Source organism: Camarhynchus parvulus, chromosome 2 (genome assembly GCF_901933205.1).
Source record: "Camarhynchus parvulus chromosome 2, STF_HiC, whole genome shotgun sequence".
NCBI lineage: Eukaryota > Metazoa > Chordata > Aves > Passeriformes > Thraupidae > Camarhynchus > Camarhynchus parvulus.
Window position 1 is genome coordinate 90,104,230 of NC_044572.1, and position 18,826 is coordinate 90,123,055.

At 36.9% G+C, this 18,826-nt stretch overlaps 1 protein-coding gene across 1 annotated transcript in view; it reads left to right on the forward strand.

The window, feature by feature from the left end:
* GABBR2 (gamma-aminobutyric acid type B receptor subunit 2) overlaps positions 1 to 18,826 on the forward strand; it is a 457,140-nt gene that overhangs the window by 167,706 nt on the left and 270,608 nt on the right. The window contains exon 3 of the mRNA XM_030971306.1: positions 14,483 to 14,653. Within this exon, the coding sequence (XP_030827166.1) occupies positions 14,483 to 14,653 (171 nt within the window). The remainder of the gene's footprint in view (positions 1 to 14,482; positions 14,654 to 18,826) is intronic.

Consider the following 18,826-nt stretch of genomic DNA (forward strand, 5'->3'; position numbering starts at 1 on the left):
GACAACAACATAATATCCAGTTTAGGGATTGAGAGTATAATATTTCCATAATTTTTTTTCTGCATCTAGTTATTCAAAACACTTCCAGATCTCCTATTTTTGAGACTTTGTTTTGCTTCTTTGGTTGACTCCTACTACTTTTTGGTGGCTCTTATTATTCCCAGGCAAACTTTGTACCTCTGGTGCACCATTTTGTGTGAAGAATAGCGAGAAAACCTTCTACCTGTCTGCCTTTCTTGCATATTCAGCTGGCTGTCATGGGAGATAATGGTTTCTGAATTGCCAAACCAAAAATCACCAGATTTGTGTGCAGTGTCTGTCCAGTGTCCTTTCCTCTCAATTTCACCCCACTGCTTCTGCAAAGCCTTGCAGTTGAGTGTAGAAAGGGTTAGATTAAAGTTGTTGCCTCTTCTCCTTGATTTAGTAATTTAAAATATATTTCTTGTTGTATTTCAACTGTGTTGCACTTATCTTTAGTCAAGCAGGACTTGCAGAAAATGAGCAGCAGAGAGTGAGAGCTTTACCTCATGGCTGTGAGAGCTCAAGTGCCATGCAGCAGTGAGGATATAGCAGGGTCTTGGTCCAACTGCAGCCTTGGTTGTGTGGATGGATGTACAAAAATCCCAAAACGAGAAGTTGAAATTATGTGGGCATTGTTTTGTTTGGCTGTTGCTTAAGGTTTAAGGTAAATGACATTTTTGGTCATAGAGGGAGGTTATATTGGTGTGGCATGTGATGGCATTACATGCTTAATGGCACTACAAAAAATGACTGGCTCAAATGGCAGCTCTTACTTAACAAAGTAAACAGCTTCCCTATCAGTTGCTTTGGATACTTTATGTACAAGTGGAAGTATTATGCTATGATGAAATATGTGCTAAGAACAAGGTTAAGACTGTTTTGAAACACTTGACCTGAATCTCAAGTACATTTAAGGTTTAGAGAAATTGCAGTGAAAATTCAGTTATCTAAAGACTTAGCACTATGATAAGAAATTTGCAGTGAAGATATGGAACAACTTGAAAATTCTGTGATATCTGCATTTTCTTTTACTATGATTTCTGAAAAATTAAGACACTGTCAGATTTGCTAAGCATTTAGTTTAACTTTTTAAACAGATCAAATACCTTAAAATCCTCAGGGGTTAGAAGGCCAAAGTGTCTTCTAGGTGGCTCACTGCTTTCTCACATGGTTTAATATCTATTTAGGTCTGATAATTTTTGTGGGATTCATTTGACCAAGTGCAGTGTAGGTGGCTGCATCTGATACAGTCACTGTAGTCTCCCACCGCTGCCTACAGTAGTTAGTAGCAGATGCTTCTAGAGAGGGATTCATCTCATTTTAAGGTTTACCCTAGGCAAGTCAATATATGTTATGACATACCAATATAAATCACATCAAATTTGAAGTTTTACACTTTTTAAAATATACTGGGACATAAAATTTCTCACATAAACTTAAGTCTTGGGAAGCATATGCTATCCTCTACTCTCAGTCTGTGATATCCACATGACACATGTTTTTTAGTGGTCGAAAACCTATGAAGTGCATTCATTGAACACCTGGACATGTAACCATGTGTGTTCCATGCTTGTGTTTGCATATGTCAGCCCAAGTAGACACAAAGCCAACTCTTCAACAGAATATAAAAATTAGACCAAGATTTCTTTTCTTCATTTTATTTGTCTGTGCTGTCTGTTCATGTTATGACTGTTGATTTTTTTCTTTAATTGTTTTTCGTTGTTTTTTTTTTCCCCCTACAGTGTGTGTTTCTGTGCAGTGAACAGCACCTGTCCTGTATTCTCTTGTCCATCTCTCTCATGGTGTCTTACGCAGTCCTTGCTGTTGGTAATTTCCTCACAGGGTTTCTACCCTGCTTTTTATCTACAGAGTTTTGTTTTGGAATGGGTCAAGAGATTGTATTCAAGCTGACTGCCTTCTGATCACTCCTTATCTGTGCTCTGGGACATGCTTTTCTGTTCAGAGTAACATGAATTTCTCTATAAGGGGAAAATAAGGAGTTCGGGAAGCTGGAAATTAAGTAAACTATTGGTATGTAGAAACAAAAGCTGTCAAATCCACTAATTGATGAATAGTAAACAGGATTAATCTGCTGCTAAACAAATTAAGAAAAGAAAAAAAAAAGAAAATAATGCCCTATTCATTTCTAATGGTTTCTGTGAACTAGCTACACAGGTACCATATGCATATTAAGAAAAGTATTTTCATTTTTACTACAGCTCTGTCAGAGGTAGTCTGTCACTTCTGGTTTACCTTCTCTTTTCTTATTGGAAAACTGTAGAGATATAACAGGAGTTGTCTCAAAGGTGTAGTTCTCTTTAGTAGTTATATTTAAAGGGGTGAAAACTAAATTTGATGTTCATTTAAGAAACTTAGCTGTTCAACTTGAGAGAATTTCTGAATAGCCTGCTTGTAAAAAAGACAGTGAATATAACAAATTTTACTTTCTTTTTCAGGCAGATGCACAATGCATTGGTTGTTAGTGCATCTCTTGATATATATATATTTGATAAAACTGACATTCTTTTAACTGCAGGAAGTACTTCAAAATTCATAGTGAAACTATATTAGCATGAAATAAAGTATAATTCCTCAGGAAAAGCAATACAGATCACCAATTTAATTTCTGAATCGCCAGGTGAATATGAACTGGAATTGTTCTGGTCACCTGTCACAGATGCTTTTCATTTTCCCTGTTGTCTGTACCATCATGAGTTTTTTCCATGCAGAGGCAGTAAAAATAGCAGACAAGCTCACATTTATCAGGAATATGTCCATGACCAGTGTTTGAAAAAGACCAAAATAACTCAATACTACCCAAAATAACAAAAGCCCAAGTCAGTCTGCTGAGACTAAGTTGACAAAGCCATAAGACATGTGGTAAAAAACCCAACAAAATAAAGAAACCTACCCACACAAATATTAACAACTTGGTCAGAAATGTTGTTTAAAAGTAAATGGAAATTCAGAAAACACCATGTCACAAATGAGAGAGCTGAGAAGAGGCAAGTGACTTCAGAAATCACAACTTATTCACTGCACATAGAAGTGAGTAATAAATAATGAAATACATGATATTGAATTAGGAGAGATGATACTTAAAGCAGCTTCCAAAACTAATAAGCAGTACTGAAGTCCAATGCATGCCTGACTTTTCATATACGCGTTCCTTCTCACAAATCAATAAAGCTATTGAAATATTTAAAATTAAACTATATTCTCAAGCACTTTTCTGGCTCAGTGACAAAGATCGAGCACAAAGCTATTCCTTGCACGTGAAAAATTAAGGCTACATTTGCTTTAGTACTGCATATGGATATGGAGTGATTTAGTTCTGTTTCTATCTCACCTGGAGGGATGTAAGTTATGGAAAATATTGTAAGAAGAGCAGGTTGGTAAGGATTATTTTCAGGAATAGATTGGATCGTAGTGAACAGTTTTATGGAGTAAGCGACAAAAAAGATAATGAGGTCTAGAGAAAACATTCAGCTTTCAGCCTGCAGGAACTAGGGTGATGGCAGCAACTAAGGAAGATGGCTGAGAGATCTAATTGAAGTGTGCATAATCTTAAATGGTGTAGATAATCTTAATGCTTTGTACCCAGCATGCACTCAAAGACCAGGGGCAAGTACTGTACTTAAAATCAAATGCAAGCATAAAGAAACACTTATTAAATTAATAGTAACTGCTGAAGCAACCTGCAAGGCATAGGTATTGAGAAAAACACATTGAGGGTTCCTCAGGCAACAATTAGGTTATGTCCCTCAGCCATCAGCACTGGAAGGAAACGTTCATGGATTCTTCCACTTCCTCAGTGACATTCAAGAGGGGGTTTTTGTTTTGTAACTGTACTTGAACCAAGACTGTTTGACATTTTTTATTTCATAAAACTAGATTTAAATGCCTCATTAGATTTTTTTTACAACCTCTTCCAGATTAAAATACACAGAATGAAGCTTTAAGTTGACAGTCTTGTGATTTAGGTTGTCTGAATATATCTGCATGAGCATTTCCTAGCTGCCAATGTTGCTGAAAGGTTTTGTACATGTAGATTCCCATCCAGAGCATCTTGTTAAAATCTGTGCTGACCGCCGATTAAGAAAATATGCATAAAATATGCATGATCTTGGTTATTTCTTAGGGGAGGATCAGCGACACATTTGACATTTTAATGCCAAATATATTATAATCATAATTGTGATTGACATTTCTGCTGAAGGTTTTTAGTGGCAATGTAACCCAAGTTACCCTTGCTGCTGGGCAAGCAGAATTTATTTTGCCGGCAACGTCTGCTGGCAAAAAAAGTTCCCTGATTTTTTATGCTTTTTTTTCTCAACATCTCTCCTCCAGCAAGCCCTTGATTTCTGTAGCATAGCCCTTCTTATTCACTATTAAGGGTACAGTTCCAGGTGACTGATGGCAGGCTACTCTCTAAGCACTTCTGGGGGTGTAACTGCAGAATGCAGTGCTGAGATATCAGAAAAGTTAGAGATTAAAGAAAAGGCAAATTAGTCCAGGCTGAGTACAGAATTAGTGAGGAGATATTGCTCCCAGGACCTGATCAGTCATCTCTGAGCTATGCTGTTCTGTGTAGAATAAACAGTGTCTTTGTGTATTACTACATTGCATAGTGAGCCTGTCACATGTTTTAGCCTGAAAAATCTGAGATTTCTTGCTTAGGTTTGAAACCAGAGAATGAAGAAATAAACAAATCATTAATTCACAGCTTAGGACTGTGAAAAAAAGTATTTTTGTAAAGATTTCAGTAAATCTTGAGCTAACATGATGTGCCTTATTTCTTAAGATGTTGTATTCTAGTAAAAGAAATAAAAGATGGAAAGACCTGAATTGGGACTGTATTGGAGGGTCCACTCCTCAGAAGAACTGGGAAGTCTTCATCTTAAAGCTCACCAACGACCCTGCTCCTTATTTCTAGTAGAGCGAAGGGTTCATATTCTCCCAAGAACAATTTTGCACATTTAAGGTGCCTTTATACTGGATTTTTTTCCCTCTTTTCATCATTAGAGACAGAAGAAAAAATAATAAAACAGATATTTAAAGACCAAATGTAGACAGAACAGCTGTAGTTTTAGCATGTGTTAGCTGGATGAAATCTGATAAACAAACAATACTAATAGAATGATAATAGTTTTGGGCAGCCAGCCAGGAACACGCTGTTGTGAATAGGTCTGGAAAGATTTTTTTTTAATGGAATTTGGCAATATAGCCTGTTTTATCAAAGGTGAAGTATTTTGTGCAGTTGTTGGTTTCCACTAGATTTTGAGGATAATCTTTATAGACAAGAAAAAAGGAAACTGGGTACCAAGAGTATGAGCATAGGAAAATTTACTTGGTTTGGGATAAACAATAATGCTGTGACTGAGGGAGAACAGGGATTTGAAGCTGAATTCTGGTATAATCCAGGCCAGTAGCCAAATGCTAAGCAACTGAGTGTGGTAGACAAAAATACACAACCCTCTTTTGCAATGTGGTTCCATTTTTGAAAATGTTCAAAAGATTTTGTCTCTTATTCTGTTTGGAAATTGAAACAAAATTTGCAGCAGCTTCAGTAGATCTGACATTTAATTTCAATGCTTTGTTCAACCTGTAGCAATAAGCAGAACATGTGTTAGGTGCATTATTTGTGTTTAATATAGATCTGAAAATAGTCTCTGGAGTGTAGAAAAATGAATTAATGATTTTTTAGACTCTAACAGATCTTTTCAAATTAATGGTCAGAAAAAATAGGCAATGAAAAGAGGATGGCAATTGTTTATTTTCCATTAACAGTGAAAGAATCAAGTTAAGCCTAATGATAAATCTTTAATTTTTATTTTTGACCCCATTTTTAAATGGAGTCATCTGTTGGAGATGATTCTGCCTCATGTTCACCTGACTACCTTCTGAAACTCTGAACCCTAAAGTCTCTATTAACCTTACTGATTGCACTGTTGATCACTGAATTGAAAGACATTTTCCACAACTTTATCATGTTCTTCATTGTGTTGTAAGTAAGGTTAATGTCATAGGTTTGTGAGGTAGTATTTATTAGAACTCAAAATGGATCCCATTACTTGGAATGAATTTGATATGTAACTATATTTTACTCTGAACGCTAATAACTACTCTATTTCCTGTTCACCAGAAATGTTGTTCTAAGAATTCTTTTAACTTATTTTTTTTCTATAGAGTTCATAAATTATGTCTCTTGCTGGTGTAATTAATATTCTATGTTGAGAGGCAGGTGAAGCAGTAGTACTAATGTCTAGGTTGTTTCCTTACCTTTAAATTCTTTTTTAGCAGATCTGCTACAATTTTCAGCACGTTTTTCCTTTCCATGACTTGAAGACAAAAAAGCACCTGTCAGCTGAGCATGGATTCATAGAATCATAGAATGGTTGAGTTGGAAGAGACCTTAAAGATTATCTAGTTTCAAACCCACCTGCCATGGGTAGGGACATCTTCTAGTAAATCGTCTTGCTCCAAGCCTTATTCAGCCTGGACTTGAACATTTCCAGGGATGGACCATCCACACCTTATCTGGGCAACCTGTTCTAGTGCCTTACCACCCTCACAGTAAAAAAAAATCATCCTAATACCTAATCTCTTTCAATTTAAAGCCATTCCCCATTGTCCTATCACTTCATGTCCTTAAAAAAGTCCCTCTCCTCTTGTAGTCCCTTTTAGGTACTGGAAAATGCTACAAGGTCATTCCAGATTCTTTCCTTCTCCAGGCTAAGCAGCCGCAATTCTCTTAGCCTTGTCTTCTTGGGGGAGGTGCTCCAGCCCCTTGATCATCTTTGTGGTCCTCCTCTGGACTCCAGCAGGCCACATTCTTCTTGCACTGGGGGCCCCAGAGCTTAAATCACTGTTCCTAAGTCGCCATCCTAAACTACAGTCTTTTTGGGATTAAAAAAGTTTAACATCAAAAGACCAAACTTTATAGTCTGGTCTGACTTCTTGCATTCGGACTACTACAAGGTCTTACCAAATTATGCTGTGAGTATTTTGGGCTGCCCAAAAAGGAAACAGGACTGAATGCTCCTTTTCCATCAACGTGTAGGCACAGATCTTCCAGCTGAAATGCTTCTCATATGGATTTTATCTAAACCAGTTTCTCTCCTCAAAAATATTGATTAGTTCAATAGCGAGAACTGCTTCCTAAAATGTCTCCAAAGCAATATGCAGCTGAATATCAGTTGTGTTGTGATTAAATTAATTCACTGGAATGCCATCAGCATTGAGGCAGGTGCCTTCCAACCTTGAGACCAGCTGGAAGTGCTTTTTCTGAAAACTCCCAGGTGCCAACAGGCAGTCAGTGAAAGCAATTTCAGACACAGAATTAATGAAGGTAACAGCTGATGATATTGGGCAGCAGTGTTTGACAAAACATCTGATTTCAAAAGGAACAGAACAGTATCTTTAATCACATGGGTAATATGTTATGGATTATGAAAGGGATGCTCATCCATGAGATTGATTCTTGTCCAGTGAGTTTAATACAATGTGTATCTTCATATTCCCATTTGGATGAGGCATCCTGCCCATATACCACCTAGTGAGACATCACAGATATTCTCCTAGACTTTTGTTTTGCTCTTGCAGCTGTCATAATGAAAGCCCTTACTCATTTTTTAATTATGAGTTTTATTTGTTGTAACAATGAAGTTTGTCCAGTCCCATAAAATCTTCTGAATGATGGAATCTCCAGAGCTTTCATTCAAGTAATTATTTAAGAGTATGATATGACAGGTAAAAATGTAACTGTCTACCATGACTGAAAAAGCATAATTTCTTTTTAATATTTTCTTCTTTAGTCAATTTATGCCTTCTTTATGTCAATTTATCACCTGTGCTGTTTGGGGATCAGGATTAGGGCATAGCTAGGAGCGGAGATGGCCACTATGATTTCCAGGTCCAGATCAGAACCTACTTCCTTGTTGTCTGTGTCTAGACACTCATCACCAGCAGCTGTACTGGTAAATTGTCAAGAAACAGTATCTTTGTTTCTTGATCTTTATTACTGTGTTTTACTTTCCCCTGCTTTGAAGATCTATGCAGGCAACTGTCAATGAAATTGCTGTACTTACCTTCTTCTATTGACATATTTCCCAAATATATAGGTGCTTGTAGCCATTTTTGCAATGTTACTTCCACATGCTTTTCCTCTAAATCATCCATCAAAGCTGATTAGACAATACATTTTGTGCATTGAGGTGGGAAAAGGCATTCTAATATATCCCTTTTCTTATTATACAGGCTATCGAGTATTTAAGGTTCACTTTAATATTCTTCTAGAATAATTTTTTTTTGTTCTTATTTCAAGTACTGTTATAGGATTAAAATTTATTCATAACTTCGCTAGAGGCAAGATCAAGTTCAGTGGCAGTTTGACTGCACATCTGGATAAGTTGGCTTATATAGTAAGGTTACCGTGAATTAACATTTAACCTAAATATTTATATTTTATAATTACCATTCTGTTAAAAATGCAGTTTGTTATGCTTCAGTCTGTTCTCTGTCTCTGGGTTAAGAGTGTATTGTTTAATTTGTTATGTGACATCATTTAATGCTCAGGAGTGGCAGCAGGCAAATCTTTTAATTCTTCATTATTCATTCATTTCCGTTCTGGTTCTTCTAGCTCCTGGGACCATCAAGTCATCACATGCTTGAACTTGAGTATCATTATTGCTGGCACAGGCTTGTCAAAGCATTAGAGCTGGCAAGGCACACAAAGGAGTGGTGTGTGGTGTCACAAGTACACATTGCTGCGAATCATCATCTTCCCAAGTTTTGTTGTTATTTTCGTACTACAAGGTTCTGTGTGTGCAGTCCTGTACCATTGTAAGAATATTTTCTGTGGAGATTTCTGATGTCCTGCCCTTTTCTTGGAAAGAATTATTTGCATTTTCCTTTTTTTGCAGAAAATATTGGTTTCTATCTAAGCATACATGACATGCAATCTCTAATTATGATGATAGATGTTAGCACCAGTCAGTTGAATCAGCAGTTTGTATCCTGCTTAACAATGCTGATTTATCAGCATTATTTAACTTTCTGGAAAATGTGTGAGAAATAAAGGTGATATCTGCCATATATGAAACCCTCTCCATCAGTACTGGTTTGTAGCAATGGGGCACATTAAAATTTCTATCAATCATTAATAAAGTACTTGTACAAGCTTTGTGCAAAAACCTAGGAAAACTAAGCTAATCTCTGGTGCTCAGTAAGTTGATTTCCCCATTTGCAAGCATGAATCACTTCTCTTAGCAGATGACATTTTATTCAAGGGAGGTTACCCTGTTACCTGAAAGCACTTTAATTTCCTTTTCTTTTTCCACCCATTATATAATGCTCCATGAACACAGTGTGTAGAAATTAAACTCCAAATAGCCACTTCCTTTCCCTTCCGCCCTCTCCAGCAGGAGAGGCACAAAGGCAGAGACCATGGGTTGAGATAACAATTTACTGAAAGCAAACAGCAATGGACTGAGAAATGCCCCGTAACAGCAACAATATTAACAAGAAAAGTATACAAAAGGAGGAGGTGCTTTACACACAAAAAGGTGTTCACCACCTTGACGTAGTTCTGCATGGTTGCTGGGACAAAAACAAGGTGGTAGCTGCTCCCACACCCAGCACCACATGGTTTCCCCAGACAAAGACAGGGTGGCAGGTGCTCCCCACAGCACTCTCCTTGTCCCTGAGCTGGAAGCAGGAAATCAATGGACAACCCCCAAAAGCTAGATTTTGTCCGTGTTGAGCCACACTGCTGCTTTGGAGGCTGGACTCGATTCCGCACAGCTACAGCTGTCACTGGTGCCGCTGCTTTTGACTGCTCTGTCCAGGTCCACTTGGCTCCTTTCAGCTTGAGTCAGACTCATCTGAGGTCTAGGCATTTGGATCTACAATAACTTTGCAAAGGACTACTGTTACTGGATTACTTCAGCTGATACAGTCCATTTAAATATGGCTCATTAATAGACCTGCTGCCTTAGATGAGGGCAACTGTTTACCCAGGGATAATTCTGCTCTTTTATTTTTCCCAGACTTCTGTACCCTACTACAGTGACAAAAATTAAACAAATGCTTCCTAGAGATAGTAAAACAACTGAACAGAAGAAGATTGCTCACCATTTCTGGTGCCTTCCTTTCTCTCTGCAGTACATGAGACAGCAGCATGGCTTCCTTCAGCCTTCCAGGTTTTGGACTTGTATATGGGATATATACATGGGATATATAGTGTTGTTTACTTTTCTAATTTTGTTTCAGCTTTCCTTTTTTTGCATAACTCTTAGTCTTTTCCATTGATTTCATTAGGGCTGCATCCCATTTTTTAAAGTTAAAAGTAGAGCTTATCATCTTGTCATACCTGCTTCTGTACTGACTTTAAGTTGAATGCACCATTACTTCCTTACACAGAAGCATTTGAAAGCACTTCAGACTGATGTTTCTCATTTAATCTACCACACCCCCTTTAAACATAATATAGGGGTTTGAAGCTAACTTTTACTCCCCTTCTGCAGAACTGTTCCTTTCAAAATTTTTGTTTTAGCATCCTTTTTCTTTCACATCACTATCCAGTGCTAATGACAAAGTTTCCATGAAAATGCGTGGATTTGCAACTATATTAACATTTTCAAAAATATTATCTTTCTTGGGAAAATTTAATTAATCAACACATATGCCTGACCCCAAAAACTTCCATAATATAATCTTTCTGTCTATTTTTCAGTTTTTCAGCAGTTCACCAAAGTCTGTCCAATACCCTGGTCTATTTAGTTCTCATGTTGTACTATAGTTAATATTTTATAGCTCTTACTTGAATGGTAAATATTGTCTTATTTTCTATTTCAAAGTTTTATACTGCTTCATTTCAGAAATTCCCATCTGAATCATGCCTTATGTTTCCCTACATATTCTCATTTTAAGTTCACAAAGTTCTCATTTAAGTTGCTGACAAATTGGAAGCAGGATATTCTAAATATATTCTAAAGAAAGATTTCTCAGAGATAATCTAGGAAGTAGATGCAGGGTTTTCTGACAACATTCAAACAGATATATATTTATATAATATATATAAGTTTTTTAAAAATTTAGGTCTACATACACATATGCACAGAGCCTGTTTATGTATGCACACACACAAACGCCACACACACAGTTATGATGTATCAACCAGTAGCTGTCCACTGCGTCTTCTGCTTTATAACATCTTTAAAAAACTTTTTTTTCTTTTCGTTCATCCTTTCTTGAAGTTGGACTTTTGGCCATCACCTTTTCAGCAGTTCTGTAAAGTAATTTTCTGTGAAGGAATGACATCATACATCCCACAGGTATTTATTGCTGAGTTATAATCCTGCATATAAATGTTTATCTCTCACTCCTCCTGAACACGGAGAGGCAAGTATAGACAGCTGTACAAAAGTAATAGAGCAGTGCACGAATATGTATGCTTTGAAAATGCAATAATGTGAAAAATAGAACTTTTGTATTTTGCAAGGAATTGTATGAACAATGTGATTGTCTTTGCTAAATAACTTAGTTATCAAAATAAATTCTTGTAAAAAAAAAAGCAGGATGGCTTTCAATCCTGTAGAATGAAGTTAAGAAGCTATTAAAAGTCTTTCAATACGCAAGTTTCAAATCAGCCATGAATAAACAACTTTGGCCCTAAAATACAGAGGAAAAATGCTCAGTTAAAAAGGGGTGTACAATCTTAATGCATATGTGAGTGGTGTGTGTTGTTATCTTACTTGCTTTATCACACTAAATAAAGGGGGTTTTATGAGTATTTTCCTTATATTTCCATATAGCTGTGCTATCTCATATACTTTTTCCAAAATTTCAGTTCATTTCTTAACATGATCTTTTTATTAACACTTTTTAGAACATAATGAGGTTTTATTTCATTTTTCATCCTTGACCCTCTCAAAGCAGAATGTTGAGTGCTGGTTATTTTAGGGTTAAGTTCATTGCATGTCCCAAACTCTTACAAAAATAATTTTATGGAAAGTTAGATATTTTTAATGACAACTTTTTCAGGATATTTCTCCATCTCTTAGAAGGGTCTTATTAATTGTCAAAGTGGCCAGAATGAGACTAACCATGATATATGCGGTGCTTGAAAGACCTCTGAATACATCCTACAATATGAGAATTGTTTGAACAATAAATTTTCCCATTTTTTATTTAAAAAAACCCACTTTATTTAAAAACAAAATGCAGAGGATTTTTTTTTTTTGTAATTTGGATGTCATTAGTTTTGCACTTAAACCTGGATTTGTCTCATCTCATCTCACATGGCTGAGAAATCTCTTATGAGACTTCATCTTTCTGTAAGCAATGAAGAAAGGTAATGTTTTGCTTCTTTGCTTCCATGGAAATTTGAGCAATTAGGATACTAAATTAGGCCCTTAAAGTCACTAAAAAATCACAAAGGATGGTTTTGAATTGTCTTGCTTATATCACTAATCTTCACCCTAAAGCCAGCTCATACATATAGATATGCTTCTCATTACTATGGACCTTTGTACTACTAATCAGAAAAAAATTTCCATTCAATTTAATAATCTGAGCTAGGTGAACTTTGCTGATGTTTCTTGCCACTACTGTTCCTTCAGTGTTGCTCTTCACTTCTTTTTCTTAAGATCAATCCAATTATGTTTGATCCAAACCCATAATAACTTGAAAAGCCAGGTTCTTTGCAGTGAGCAGGCTGCAAGCAGCTGGGCTGCTGAGAGGTATTCCTCTTCATTTTGGATTTCTAATGTCAAATTTTCTCTCTTTTTCAGTCAGCAGTACTGGTCCTTATTTCCACTTTCATTGAGCAGTGAGTGCATGATGTTCAGCACTACCAGGCTAAATAGAAAACCTGAGTAGGTCTACCTGGCAGATGTTCATTCTTCTTTCCTTATGGGAATGGTTTTGGAAAATCAAGATGGCAATATATCATAGCACCTCATATTGCACTTTTTTCATGAAATCTAGTGAAAGTCCAGTTGCTACATTAAAAATGTTTTACGTCAGAATTACGTGACAATTACATTATTCATTATCTCCTGACCAGTGAAGAGAAAGGATCTTCTATTTTGAATGGTATACTGTAAACTGTCCAGATTATAAACACTTTAAGTTGTTTAGATTTCTTTCAATTAGGAAAACAAACTATATTCAGGCCATTATAACAATGCAATATATTCTTTGTGAGTCTAAGATCAGACAGAGAGTAAGTCCTGTTTCTGATAGGGTAAATCTAGATTTTTATAAGAAAGAAATAGAGAATATAAGAATATGAGAAAGCATTTTTTTTCTCTTCTTTTTGAGGAAAAGACTTGAACTGGTTTTTCAGATTAAACTTGTCTACTCTGAATTTCAGAAAAGGTTGTCTAACTGAAATATATTGAATGCTTGATCTAGAAAGTGAAAATTTAAAGCTATGGTTGATATATAGTCTTGAATTCACCTACATTTTCTGACTATCTATTGATTTTGAAAGTCTTTAAATAATTGTATCAGGGAGCTTATTTTGTGTCAGTCAAACCAATTTGCATTAAAACAGTACTTTAAGAAACCCCAACCAAAAGTCCTGGCCGGAAAAATGCTTGAGAAGTACATTCCTAGAAGCCTAAAAAGAACTAGAGGGAATGACCAGAAGTATCTTTGGAATAGAAGAGTTTTCAAAATGTGAATGTGCAGGCATTCTCTTCAAAATGCTGTCTGAAAAACATTCACAAAAACATTCTGCCTTTAACTTGGGCAGAAGTATTCAATGAAGTTTTCTGTTTGGTTTTGTATGTTTTAAAAGGTTTCCTCTTTTCTTTTGTAATAAGCATTCTCTAAGCATGAACAAATTTCAGTGTTTTAGCTATTGAATCCTCTTTTATAGCACAAACCACAGGGGGCCTACTTCAGTGAAGGAAGCTGAGACCCAAGTAAACTTCTGAGTTTCAGCCTTGGCTAACATAATGATTTTCTGTTTTTTTGTTACCTCGAGCTGTTTTGGTACATGAAGGCAGGAAGAAGTACTACTAGAGATTTACCCAGTAATTTAAGATATATACGACTTTGAGAAAATAATATTGTCTTGGAGATATTCTCAACTTTTACAAAGGGAAATTGATGGGGAATTCATCATAGAGATTTATTCCCTTAGGCCTTATTGCTCTGTGTAATATACAAGATGCATGATTTTAAACAGAGGATTTTACATCACTGACTTTTAAGATTTCCTAGTTTAATTTTTCAGCAGGTGGTTTCTAGAGCTAAAATATTTCAAAAATCTCTTTAAAAGTAAATGGTGCTGGTAGGACATTCAAGCTGTATGAAGATGAATTTTCTCTACATGACAGCAATGCAGAGATTGTGTCTTGTTGCGCTGAGAAAAGCAAAGCTTTTTTACTGACTGCTAGATGACTTATGGTGACTTTCTTTTTTTTTTTGTTCTTTGATTCTTTTCCAGCTTTCATTTGCAGCAACAACTCCAGAGTTGGCTGATAAGAAAAAATATCCTTATTTCTTCCGGACAGTGCCATCTGATAATGCAGTGAATCCAGCAATTTTGAAGTTACTCAAACATTATCATTGGAAAAGAGTAGGAACTTTAACCCAGGATGTACAAAGGTTCTCTGAGGTAAGGTTTGCATAATTTATAGAACACGCAGAGAGATACTAATATCAGATTTCTAAGGAGTTAATTCCTTTATTAATAGCAATTCAGGAAAAAGAAAAAAGTCCCACTGTTTCAGTCCTGTTTGGCTTTCTCTTAGTAGGTCACATTTTGCTGTACTGAATAAGCTTAATTCCCTTCTGGGGTTTATTTGAGTGTCTGTAATGAAAGCTACCCATTCTTTTTCATGTCTGTTTTTCACACACAAGATCATCGCACCCCAGTGCAAAGGTTCCTTTATACTCTTTGATTTGCAAAAACATATGTTTTTGAGGGAGGCTTGTATTCTGACTCTGGTTCCCTTAAAAAGGAGAATAAATCCAATTTCACCATGGTCCTTTTGTGCTCTGATTTATTACAAGCATCAATCTGAGCACTGAGGAACAAAATCTGGTAAGTCTGTGGCTGAAAATATTGGAGGAGCTTACTGAGACAAAAATGTCTGAAGCCCCCAGAACTAATAAGATCACATACCATGCACCCCACAGATCTTTCAAGTTTTCACCCTGAGCAACATTTTGGTCATAGAAATTGCAATAAAGTGTGGACTAAATGCTATTAACCATGGTTTCAACAACTGACTGAAAGAAAATATATGTAATGAATCAGAGCAAGACAAGGAAAATATTTGCCCCATTAATTATTAGAGAGGTAAAACTAACACAGACATGCCTGGTGTTTGGTTGTTGGAAGTTTTTTTCTTCCTCAGCATTGATTTTATAAAAGGCTGACTGTGCTCCAAAGACTAGCATAATTAAAACTGGGGAAGAGGGATAAGAACAGGTTAGAGTCATCTTGGATGAGTCAGATATTTTCAAATTGTCAGGCACAATTAATTCACTATGGAATACTTAAGAAATCTTGGATTCTTCCCTTATGAGCTTTGAGAATTAAAGGATAAAAAGTAAATGAATTATAGGGGGAGGGAAGAAACATTTGTGTCTATCTTTCCAGAAAACACACAAAGGCCCTGGGAATTATAGGCCAGTCAGGTTAAATTTGATTCCTAGAAAGACACTTGAGCAAATAATCTGCTTGGAATCACACAGGAGATAAAAAGATGCTAAACAATGGTGAAAATGGATTTGTCAAGAATAAATCATGTAAAGCAATTTGATTTCCTTCTGTTACAAGGTAACAAGTCTCAAGGAGGTGTGATAGGTGATGTGCAATATTTCATGACTTATAAAATGTCAAAAATACTCCTAAAGAAAAGTAGAGGAAACTTAATTTTGGTGAAGGTACTGTAAAAGCAGTCTAGTCTCTAACCAATATTTCTGCAGCAGATGTTAATTGACATCAGGTCAGTAGAATATTTCTTTTTAAAACAAATGCTGAAGCAAAAAGTCACCAAAAAGTATGGTATGCTTTACCCTTCTCTGTCTTGGAAATAATTTCAGAGAGTAGTTATCAGTGGTATACTGTCAAACAAGAAGGATGAGATTCTGTCAAATGGTATTATCTAGAAAGAGATAAGGTTTTCTCTAGATAGTATGATAGAGAAAATGTTTATTAAATTGCATTTGATACCTACTTGGGAAAAGCTGCAAGTACTTTGCTGAGGACAGGATTGAGTTTTAGAATGATATTGATACTGGCTTAACTCCAGCCAGCAGTCAAGCACCACACAGCTGCTTGGTCATTCCCCTGTGAGCAGCTTTGGGGGCAGAATCTGAAGGGCAAAAGCCAGAAAACTCAGGGGCTGAGATAAAGACAGACTCATAGGGAAAGCAAAAGCCATGTGCACAAGCAAAACAAAACAAAGAATTAGTTCATTGTTTTGAACATTGTTTTGAACAATGTTCAGCCATATCCAGGAGAGCAGGGCTCCATCACTCATAACAGTTGCTTAGGAAGATAAACACCATCACTCCAAGTATCTCCCCCTTCCTCCTTCTTCCCCTACTTTATATATTGAGTATGATATCATGTGGTCTGGAATATCCCTCTTGTCAGTTTGGATCACCTGTCCCACCTGTGTCTTCTCCCAGCCCAGCACACAACCCCAGCCCCTTGCCAGCAATGCAGTAAGGAAAGCAGAAAGGCCTTCACTCTGTGCAAGCCCTACTCTGGAATAACAAAAACATCTCTATATTATCAACCCTGTGTTCAGCACAAATCCAGAATCTCAGAATCTCTGCTGGTCAGAGTGACTCTGAGATATGTACAAGCTTCTTTTCCCCAGCCCGGCAGCCGAAGAAGGAGTCAGGATTCTTTTATTCTCGTTCTCAAGATTGTTTATTATTTTTTATCTATAACATTCTCTCTCTGACCCATCACAGGTCTGTCTGGCAGGTCGGGTTGAGGCACGCTGCCCGTTCTTGGGGCGGTGTTATCTTTTTATACTGAAAACTGTGTGTACATTATTTACCATAACTTCCCAATGCCTATCACCTATGTTAGACAGTGAGTCTCTACTCTAAACCAATCTAAAAGTGCCAACGTCACCCAGAAGATGGAGGCTAGGAAGAAGAAGGAAAAAGGACAAGTCACGCCCAAATTCCTCCATCTTAGGACCCCAAGCCCCCATTCTAAAAACCTCAAAAATCTATTTTTCACCCTGTGATAAATTCACCATCATTCTACTTAAAGTTTTTTGACTTGTAATTCTTCATATACAGGTTGGTAATTGTTTCCATGGGTCAAGATCAAAGGCACAGGGATCTTGGGCTCTGTGCCAAGGTCTCTTAGCCCCCTGGGCAGGATCTCGAGTCCTCCAGGGCAGCCAGAGGAATTTCCTGGGTTCCGACACCAAAACTCAGCCCCATACTGGACACTGTGAAGAAAACCAGCTCTACCCCAGAAAAAACTAGCCCATTGATAAAGGTTTTAATAAAAACAATATTTAAGTGAAAAAGTGCAAAATGGCTATGTAGGTAGCAGATCTCCAGAGAAAGATATGACAAGCACTACAACAAACCACAAATTAAATAACAGTCAAGACGTTTAGACTCCTTGATTTACTGTAAAAAGTAGAAAGGAAGCAAAGAGCTCTTGTTGCACCATCCCAATGTAATGCAATATTAACACTTAAGACGCACAAAGTAAACTATAACTCTGCTTAGTGATCATTAGGTGGAAGTTGGAAAATAAGGTCTAATATCATTTTCAAGAGGGAAGTAGATCAGAGAAATCTGTAAAAAACATTGAGTCACTTGGAAACATTTAATCATAAAGATTAGAAGTGAAAAAAAGTCAAATAGAAAGGGTAGATTGTTGAACTTTTGTTGTATAGGGTTTTTTAGGATAAAACGAAAAAAACACAACACAGGGATTCTTGGTCTTCCTTTGGGACAGCCAGAGGGACTTCGTGTCTGTCAGGGTCACTTAAGAAGTTCTGAAACTGCATCTTTCAAGGGTTTGAAAGAGTGCTGCACTTGAGTTCAAAGTCTCTCCATTTCTCTTGAAAGGTAAGCAACAACCTTCTGTGTCTGCAAACCCAATTTTCTGTGATTCATTACAGCTTTCAAGTAGTGCAAGATTCAGTTAAAGCTTCCTTGAATTGCAGTGATTTTTATACAGCATGTTGAGTCCGGTGCCTTCAAAATGATTAGAGCTCGATTCTTCCTTTTTCAGCTCCATGTAGAGTTTTTCCCTTCGCCATACAGACAGTGAAAGCACAGGGAAAACTGCAGGAACTAATTAAATTGCTGTCTGGGAGCAGTGAGGAATGGGAGTCATGAGCAGTAGAGAGAAGAGCATGCAACGGCTGGGCAGAGCCCAGTCCCACTGCAAGACAGGAGTGCAGACCCAGGGACTGAGGCCAGGATCAGCCAAGTGTGCAGATCATCAGGCAAGTAAGTCCATGGCAATGAAGCAGGTCCAAGGCCAAGCTGGCAAATCAATCCACAAGTCAGGGTTAGATCTGGTATCTGCTGGATAGGTCTATGGCAGAGACAGAAGACACAGGACTAAAGGCTGGATAGAGCTCCCAGAGGAAGGACCATCAAGGCCTGTTAGTGACCCTCAGGTGCTGGTCAACTGAAACTATAATTTTCCCTCTAAAGGAACATCAGGCAAAATTATTCTTCTTGACTTTTTTTGAAAGTGATAAAATAGTCAAATAGGATCTAAAATGTCTTTCTCTGTTGTAAAATGCCAATGAGCTTGGGATGTGAATGGTCTTATCTATAAGGA